At 38.7% G+C, this 10,219-nt stretch overlaps 1 protein-coding gene across 1 annotated transcript; it reads left to right on the top strand.

Annotated features, from left to right (window-relative positions):
- Positions 1–6: 6 nt before the first annotated feature.
- LOC115227338 (photoreceptor-specific nuclear receptor-like) lies at positions 7–8,115 on the top strand. The gene is made up of 5 exons (XM_036498598.1): positions 7–65; positions 1,179–1,643; positions 5,590–5,760; positions 6,971–7,559; positions 7,784–8,115. The coding sequence occupies exons 2-4, from the start codon at positions 1,415–1,417 to the stop codon at positions 7,210–7,212; spliced, it is 642 nt and encodes a 213-aa protein (XP_036354491.1). The 5' UTR covers positions 7–65; positions 1,179–1,414; the 3' UTR covers positions 7,213–7,559; positions 7,784–8,115.
- Positions 8,116–10,219: the final 2,104 nt, after the last annotated feature.

Raw genomic sequence — 10,219 nt, 5'->3', positions numbered from 1 at the left:
GTCGAAAACCTCACCCGGGTCACCTCCCACGAAGAAAGAGAAGCGAGACATTAAAGAACCTGCAGGTGAGGTTCTTTGTTTGTCAAGGTTCCACCACTTCTCTCCCCATTTCTTTCCTTTCCCTCTCCCTCTCCCGCGTTATTTGTACCTCTCCCCCACTCTACACGCATGTGTGTGTGCGCATGCGTGTATGCCTACGCGTGTTTGTGTGGCAGAACCGTTAGCACGTCGGGCGAAATGCGTAGCCGTATTTCGTCTGCCGTTACGTTCTGAGTTCAAATTCCGCCGAGGTCGACTTTTTGCCTTTCATCCTTTCGGGGTCGATAAATTAAGTACCAGTTAGGCACTGGGGTCGATGTAATCGACTTAATTCGTTTGTCTGTCCTTGTTTGTCCCCTCTATGTTTAGCCCCTTGTGGGTAATAAAGAAACATATGCATGTACGAGTATGTTTCTATATGAATTTAAAAATTAATATCTATAGACACATGTATAACACAGCAATTACTAATATTACGTACACACGCACACACGTGTATGTATGTGTGTGTGCGTGTGGTGTGGTGTGGTGGTGTGTGTGTTTATGTAAATTAATAGTGACTGTAAGCTGGCAGAATCGTTAGCGCGCCGGGGAAAATGTTAATCGGCATTCCTTCAGGCTTTACGTTCTGAGTTCAAATGTCCCTGGCGTCGACTTCGCCTTTTCCCCTCTTCGGGGTCGATAAAATAAAGACAAGTTGAACACTGGGATCGCTGTAACTAACTCAGCCCCTTCCCCCCACCCCCCGAAATTGCTGGCCTTGTGCCAAAGCTTGAAACCAATATAAAAAACGACTGTCTACTTCGAAGTTCCACCGTTAAAACGGGCCTCTCAAAGCAGTTTTACATTCTGTCTGTTTGTCTCTCTCTCTCTCTCCCTCCTTCTATCGCTCCCTCCCTCTCTCTCTCCCTCTCTCTCTCTCGCTCCCTCCCTCTATCGCTCTCTCTCCCTCCCTCTCTCTCTCTCCGCTCCCTCTCTCTCTCTCTCGCTCCCTCCCTCTCTCTCTCCCTCTCTCTCGCTCCCTCTCTCTCTCGCTCCCCTCCCTCTCTCCCTCTCCCTCCCTCCCGCTCTCTCCCTCTCCTCCCTCTCTCTCACACACACACTAATCTCGTTTTTTCTGTTTTATTTGTATTTTCAAGATTCGTCCTCAAGCGAAAAACCTGCAAATACAGCACCAGCAGCAGCAGCAACAACAACAACAACACCAAAGTCTTCTGGGATACTAAATTCACACTTCCCATCGTACCACCCTCAAAAGATCCCGTCATCTTCGTCAGCATCGTCGTCGTCATCATCGTCATCGTCATCATCGTCATTATCATCGTCGACCCTAAACTTGAGTCCACCGTCCCCTTATCTGGTCCCGCCGTTCAGTATGCTCACAGCGTTGGCAGACCCTCATTTGTACATCAGCCCACTGGGTGTTTCGCAGGAGAACATCTACGAAACGGCGGCGCGTCTTCTTTTCATGTCTGTGAAATGGGCCAGGAATATACCTTCGTTTTTGCAGCAACCATTCCGTGATCAGGCGATTTTGCTGGAGGAATCCTGGTGCGAACTGTTCATCTTGAGTGTTGCTCAGTGGTCGCTGCCAATTGATACCAGTAAGTACCATAAAGTAATATAAGGGTGGGAGTTAGTCTTTATTGGTTGACTTGGTCAGCAAAATCGGTAGAAAATCTATCTATATCTATATCTATCTATCTATCTATCTATCTATATATATATATATATATAATAACAAAGGGTAAAATTAATTAATTAAGAAGTAATCAGTAATTTCACCAAGTAGAATTCGGCATGAAAAAAGGACCATTTCATGGTAAACTTAAGTAATACTTTTTAAAGTGGAAGAAATAGCTAACGTTTTTTGGCTGCTAAACTTCGGTATGTGGTAAAGCAAAGTATATCTATCTCTATATATATGATATATATATATATATATATATATATATATATATATATATATATATATATATATATAGAGAGAGAGAGAGAGAGAGGGAGAGACAATAGATAAACAGAATAGAGATAGATGGATGGATGAATAGATAGATAGATAGATAGATAGATACGTACATATATATATATATATAGATGCATGTATCTACGGAGAAGTACCTCAATCAGGCCTGTTTATATATCTACTACATACATTATATCATATTCTCATACTGCGTGAACTGAGACCCCCATTAACAGGCTGGTGATATTAGATAAAGTGTTAACCCTTACAGTATACAAATTAGTGGCCCCTGTTTACTGTAGCTACTGAAATTGTTGAGTATCTAAACAGATTGGCTGCTTGTCTCTCTGGAATCGAACAAATTGATGTAGACGCCTCTGAGGAAAAGTCAATAAGATTTAAAAGTCGATGAAGGTTGTACATTCTTTTCTTCAATCTATGAAGAAAAAGCAAAATTAGCCATGTCTACTATATAAATTACATACATACATACATACATACATACATTATGGCTGCCCCCTCGTTATCGAGTATGGCCATTGCACGAAGCTTAACTGTTACTGGTGCTGTGATCGAATGTGACTTTTTAGCCCAGCTAAAGATCTACAATGTCTTGTACAAATTGGCAACTAAAACCTTTACCGGTAATAGCCGGCTGTAGTTGTAACTGGCTTCATGTACCTTGCATGTCGTTTAAGTCCTCCTGCCGAATTACACTCTCTTCCCACATGCCCGACAGATATGATTAGTATGGTGTGTTACACCACCACTAGTGGCCAGGTTGTCACTCATCTGTCTCGTTTTATGACTACGAAGATGGCTCATGACATACATACATACATACATACATACATATTCACTCACATATATCCCGTATACGCAATTGACGTAGTATTAAATTAAAATGGACATCTACGTATCATACTTAGTGTATACATACTGTTAATAGGTCAGTTGCTGCCGTATACATTCTGAGATAACATCTCTTATAGGCATAATATTTTAAAGACTTAATAAACATCAGAAAGAGACGAAAATTCGCCACAGCAACAGCAGCCAACGAGAGCGCCAGATACATTTCGGTCTTAAATCAGGTTACTCTATATTTCAGCTTTAGATATAATCATAATCGTTTTAACATCCACTTTTCTATGCTTGCATGGATCAGACAGAAATTGTCGCAGCAGATTTTCTACGGCTGGTGCCTTTCCTTTCGTCAGTCTTCGCCTGTTTCCAAGGAAAATGATAGGATATATTTTTGAGGAGGATTGGAAGGGCGATGTCAACACAAAGGCACACACGCACGCACACACACACATGTACACACTCGAATATACATACATACATATATATATATATATATATATATATATATATATATATTATATTATATATATCACAAGAGCATTAAAACTAGACATCACACAATCAGGACACACCCAAAAAACAAAAACAAGAAAACACTATCCCTTTTATAAACACACACAACCCTGGAGTTACCCACATCTTCCAAACCATACATTCAAACCTACCAATAGCCTTACAGAGCCCCAAAATGAAAACATATTAAACAAATATAGCATAAAAAACAGTAGACGACAGGACAAAAACCTAAAAAACACCTAACAAGAGCGAAATTCTCTTCAGAAACTAAAACGGAATTCTTTGCAAAGAGTGCGGAGATGGGCAGCAACCCCACCTACAAATACATAGAGAGCAACAGAGAGATAAGATTTAAAAATGGTGTCATATTCAAAGTAAATGCAGATATGAACTGCAAGACGCAGAACGTCATATACTGCATAACCTGCCCACATGCAAGGAGAATTACGTAGGAGAAACTGGTAATTCTTTGTGCAGCGAGCCAGGATCCACCGACAACATATTCGGCAGGAAGAACTACGCAAAATACCACTAAGCACACACCTAGCTACATGTGGAGAAGGAAAATTTAGATATTTCCCTTCTACAAGTGTCCGAAGAATGAACACCCTTCAGGAGGAATATGGAAAAAACATTTCATAGCTAAGTTCTCCCCAAATGAAATGGCTGAAACTTTACTCAACATACATTGAAGGAAAAATCTGTGTGTGTGTAGATGTGTGTATTGCCTGTTATATACATCATATTATATTATTATCTTTATAATTCACTTCCATCTTTACCCTTTAATTGTCACTTTAGTTTTAACTTTCCTATGACATACAACTTTCAAGATGGTATAATTTGGTTGTTCATTTTGAACCGATAAAAGTTTTTTCAAAATATTATGTATAAGTCTGTGTGTGTGTATATATAATGTGTTGGTATAAATATCAACACACAAAAATATTTTTTCTTCTCCACTTCCTCCCTATTTTTATTTTTATTTTTATTTTTATTTTTTATTTTTTATTCTTTATATTTTTATTTATTCTTTATATTTTTTATTTTATTTTTTATTTTTTGTTTTTATTTTATTTTTATTTTTATTTTTTTAATTTTTTTAATTTTTATTTTTATTATTATTATTTTTATTTTCCCTTTTCTCTTTTTGTCTCTCTCCCCTTCTCAAACACACAGACCACACACACACACACACCACACAACAACACACACACCACACACACACACACAAAAAACCACACACAGAACACACAGACAACACCACACACACACACACCTCCACAGAATGATCATAGAAAGTGTGACCCCAAATGACATTGCCAGGCCAACCTATGCACAACACACACTCAGTGACATTGAAATGGACGGCCAAAGTTCTTATAAAACCACAGGGGGTCCAGCAGACCAACGGAAATAACACTTCTTCACTCTCAGATATAAATGCGCACACCACACACACACCACGCACACACACACACAACACACACATACACACATATTTTCTCTCTGTCTCACTTCCTCCTCACCCACTACTACGAAACTATAAAAAGGTTCAAACTACCCACAACTGATTTGATTTGAAAAACCACTAGAATGGGAGCAAGCGCTAATCCGAATGATATGATAATATGTAAAAATGTAATATATAAATAAATATCTACAAATATGAACAATCTGATCTGATTACCTCAATTTTTCTAATATATATATATATATATATATATATATATATATATATGCGTGTCTCATATATATATATGTACGCACTCGAGCGTGTAGACAACGGGCTCCTTTCAAATTCTGTCGGTTAAATTCACTCAAAAGTCTTTGATTGGCCCAGGAAAATAATAGCAAACACTCGCTCCGACGTGTCACGCACTGAGACTGAACCCGAGACCATGTGGTAGGGAAACGAACTTTTTCATCGTACAGCCATGCCCGCGCTTATCCATACCGAATATATTCAAGTATATATTTTTCTGCAGACTTTGGGAGGGGCATTCAGCCATAGGAACCACATCATCAAAGCAGACACTGCAGCCCATCGCAGTTCTCTAACTCGCCGGCTTCCGCAGAACCGTCCAACTCATGCCAGCATAGAAAACGTATTTTAAATGATTATGGTGGTGATGGTGACAATGTGACTTGACTGTCCGCAAGCGGAGCAAAACCCTAAAATTTTAACTTTCTTTTTATAGATTCTTTGCTGTCTGCCAACAGCTGGAGTATGGATTCACACCACACAGAGAAAATTGCGTTTATGATGTCACAACTGCAATTTATGCAAGACATCATAGCTAGGTGCAATGAGCTGCATGTTGATGCTACAGAATATGCGTGTCTCAAGGCCATTATTTTGTTCAGACCAGGTAAGCAACGGCCGAGTTTAAGATCCCTGCAATTTGCTGCATATCTGTCTGTCTGTCTGTCTGTCCGTCTGTGTATGTATAGTAGTGGTTTCTAATTTAGATGCGAGGAAAGTAAATTTGAGTGAAGTGAATTAATCGATGCCATCGATTCCAGTGGTTGACTGCTAATTTTATTTATCGATCTGAAGAAGATGAATGACAAAGCTGACGTCAGTGGTATTTGAACTCAGAACGTAACAAGTCGGAAGAAATACGTATGACATTTCGTTCGGCGTGCTAATGACTCTACCAGCTCGTCATCTTTGTATAATAATAATAATAATTATAATAATAATAATAATAATAATAATAATAATAATAATAAATCATGTGCATTGTTTTGTCTTGGTATAAAAGATGGGCTACAGCAAATATTCTGCTCAATACCACAGATTTGTTTGTCAGTTGCTTGACCTTAACGAGTTGAGCATGTCCCTTAGTGGCTGACGATATGTACACCTCTGATCACGAGCAGAAGTAGTGGGGGAGCATCATAGCCATGTGTTGAGAGGGATTCTTTGGGGTTTGAATAATTCACCTCTGGAATCATGGATGATTCATTCAACATCCTTAAACAACCCTTAATCAGGGACCTTTTGAGTGGGATGAGTTACCCGGCCAGAAGAAAATTCTGACTGGGCCCCACCTGCAAGGTCATGCGCTATTTGTCTTGTTATGAGATCACCATGTCGCGCACATATGGTTGTGATGCATGTGCCTGGTGTACCCTTATCAGACGGGTAGTCATGATGGGTATACTGGGCTTCGTATATTTTACCCCAGTGTCACTTTGATGGCATGCACTGCTCTCTCACTCAATAATAATAATACTAGTAATAATAATAATAATAATATAATAATAATAATAATAATAATAACAGTTTAATTTATTGGCCACAAGGAACCAAGACATGTTGGACAATGCCAAAGGATGAGATGCAGTACACAAACATGTAGGTTGAGCAGACTTGCTGCCACCAAACTTCAACACATCTCTGCTCACTAATATAACATGTCATAGTTACAATTACAATGATGATAAGGATGATGATGATGATCATGATGTCTTTTTATTTACTTGTTTTTTATAATACAAATATTAATGCAAATAAACGTGTTTATGAAATATTCCACGATGAAACATTTACTTTCATTTTGTTCTTTTGTTCAGAAGTGAAAGGACTCCGTGACTCGAAGCAAGTGGATCGCCTACAAGACCAAGCACAGATAATGTTGAACGATTACATTTCACGACACCACGCAGCCGTACAGCCTCGCTTTGGAAAATTACTGCTCCTTTTACCCAGCATTCGTTTGGTTAATCCGCGATCCATCGAGGAACTATTTTTCCGGCGAATGATCGGCAGTGTCCCTATTGAAAGATTACTATGTGATATGTTCAAGTCGAGCTGAAGGGAATTACCTCCCGATTATATCTCGACGTTTCAACCCTTTGTCTGTCTAGTGTATCACACGTGATACACAAGACATCTTTCCCTGGCATCATCTATGCATCATATATGATACACGCTACCAAATTTTTTGAAACCATCAGAGTAACTTGGGGCTTATGATAAGAAAGCTTTATATTACCCAGAACGTATAAAACAAGGGCTACCTAAAACTCAGAAAAGAAGCACGGACTTTTAGGAGTAACTTATAAAAAGTTGGACGGGCAAACGTTAAAAATGTAATATCAATCTGTTATTATGATAAATCAAATGATTGTTATAAGACTAAAATAAAATGGTTAATACACAGTTTAACCGTTTAGTGTTTAAACCGGCCACATCTGGCCCAAATATTCTAAATGTTTTATATTCAAACTGGTGATATCTAGCCTCTCACACCTAACCTACAATGTCATGCTAAAAATAAACAATCACATCACTGAAACCTCAAAGCTATAAGATAATGCATGATTAATTCAAAACAATTTGAGTGAAAAAGTATTATATTTAACAGAGTAATCTGAACACTAAAGGGTTAAGGGTTTAAAATAGAAGTAAATAAACCTGAAGTGACAAAAGTGATCTCTTATAATTTCATAAAGGGAGCATAAAGACAACAAGTGAAATTTACTAATTTTATTAACTCCTTCATATTGCAGTATCCACCGAAACAATATGGAAAGTACTTTTTAGTGATATCTTGAATATTTCAGAAATAGCAGCTGAGGTACACCGCTCCAATGTATTATATCAGTAACGAACACCATTACTCTTTCACTCTTTTACTTGTTTCAGCCATTTGACTGCGGCCATGCTGGAGCACCGCCTTTAATCGAGCAACTCGACCCCGGGACTTATTCTTTTGTAAGCCAGAGTACTTATTCTATCGGTCTTTTTTTGCCGACCGCTAAGTGACGGGGACATAAACACACAGCATCGGTTGTCAAGCAATGCTAGGGGGACAAACACAAACACACACGCACCACTCGCACACCACAACACACACATACAATTATATATATAAATATGTATAACGAACGGGCTTCTTCAGTTTCCGTCTACCAATCCATTCACAAGGCTTTGGTCGGCCGAGGCTATAGTAGAAGACACTTGCCCAAGGTGCCACGCAGTGGGACCGAACCCGGAACCATGTGGTTGGTAAACAAGCTACTTACCACACAGCCACTCCTGCGCCTATTGAGGAGGATCCCTTGTTTTTATCTTATATATAAAAAATATATGTATGGTTTTCATGTTACTTTAAATATATGTATTTTCTATGCATTAGCAATGTCACGTGCAGCGTTTGCATGAATTTATGGGATGTCATTGTCGTCACTTCCGGTTTCTATCGCAATTTGCTTCCATTATTTTCAGGACAATCTGTGCATTTTAATGACTGTAAACTGCATTTTAACCGTTATATGACTGAAGTAGAATGGTTAACATGCAATGTGAGGGTAAAAAAAGGAAAACGAAAGTAGATTGACCGGAAGTGACAACACGACATTACATTATTTCGTAAAGAGAACTTAAAGAGAACCAGCGAAATCTCTTAAGTTTATTGACATAAATTCCCTTATAGCCATAGACATGGCTGTGTCGTTAAGACACTCGCTTGGCAACCATGTGGTTTCGGGTTCAGTCTCTCAGTGTGGCATCTTCGGCAAGTATCTTCTTCTATAGATTATACAGGTTGACAAATGCCATATAAGCGACTTTGGTAGATGCTAACAGTACAAAAGCCCATCATGTGTGCGTGTGCGTGTATGTGTGCGTGTGTGTGTGTGTGTGTGTGTGTGTATGTGTGTGTGTGTGTGTGTGTGAGACCACTGCTTGACAACTTTTATTTGTTCGTTTGGATCTTTTCACTTTGACCGGCAGATTTTTAAAATAATTTCTATGTAACTAAAAAACTTTAAACTTCGTATACTGGTAGAATGTGTTTATAAAACATAGAAATTGTTTTCACCTCAATAGACGTCATCGATTGGTTGAAATTGCCGAAATGCAAGAAATTAAACAACAAATATGTTACAAACTACAGAATTTTTCTCAAGAAAGCCAAGAGAAAAAGATGTTTTATAAACACATTCTACCAGTATACGAAGTTTAAAATTTTTTAGTTACATAGAAATTATTAAAAAAATCTGCCGGTCAAAGTGAAAAGATCCGTTCGTTTACGTTCTCGTAATTTCTACGAGTCGGTATAAAGAGTCTGATAGAATAAGTATCATACTTCGAAGTTGAAATATGTTCTGGAGTCTATTTGTTGAACTAAAACCTTGAAGCCAGAGCCCCAGCATGGCCGCAGTCCAATGACTAAAGCCAGTAAAGAATATGACGCATTCACCGACATTTACTTGTATAATACCTTCTGGTGAGACCTTAAATATTTCAGAAATAACTGCTGACTTACACCGTTGCAACGTATTATATCCAGCAACGAACAACATCACTAAGAAGGCAGTGCCGTGTCTTGCATGTCGACCAATGATAGCCATCCCAGTTACATGTGAACATTGCTATAATCTTGCTCGACTATTGAAATGTATAGCGAGAATGGCGTTGTTCCTGTTTATTCACTAAACATCGTCTATATGAAATTATTAAATTTCCCTGTCGTCACTTCCGGTCAATTTCTTTTTAAATCCCCATCTCTCTCTCTATCCGCTCAGTGGAAGTCGATTCTCGGTCACTCGTTGGATCAGTGTCCTCCAGTCAGTTCTATCCTGGGACGCTTCTTTCAGATTGGCTATGTCCATTCCGGTATCACTCTTGATGGTGTCAAGCCAGCGGGTTCTTGGTCGGCCTCTTCCTCTCTTGTTGTATGCATACGACATGTTAATCGCTTAACTCACTGAGGCTTCCTATGAACTACAATGATGCCACCACCATAAATGTAATATGTTTTTACAAACTACGTTGATATTATTGTTGCTGTGAACACCTTGCACTGCGCCTTTTTT

The sequence above is a fragment of the Octopus sinensis genome, unplaced genomic scaffold, assembly GCF_006345805.1.
Source record: "Octopus sinensis unplaced genomic scaffold, ASM634580v1 Contig02757, whole genome shotgun sequence".
NCBI lineage: Eukaryota > Metazoa > Mollusca > Cephalopoda > Octopoda > Octopodidae > Octopus > Octopus sinensis.
This window is presented reverse-complemented; position numbering and strand designations above follow the sequence as displayed.

What these genes read in the sequence shown, in the direction of transcription:
- LOC115227338 (XM_036498598.1), top strand. Translation starts at nt 1,415, where the DNA reads ATGCTCACAGCGTTGGCAGACCCTCATTTGTACATCAGCCCACTGGGT. An exon ending in GTCGCTGCCAATTGATACCA is followed by an intron (nt 1,644 to 5,589) that starts GTAAGTACCATA and finishes TTCTTTTTATAG; the next exon opens with ATTCTTTGCTGTCTGCCAAC. An exon ending in CATTATTTTGTTCAGACCAG is followed by an intron (nt 5,761 to 6,970) that starts GTAAGCAACGGC and finishes TCTTTTGTTCAG; the next exon opens with AAGTGAAAGGACTCCGTGAC.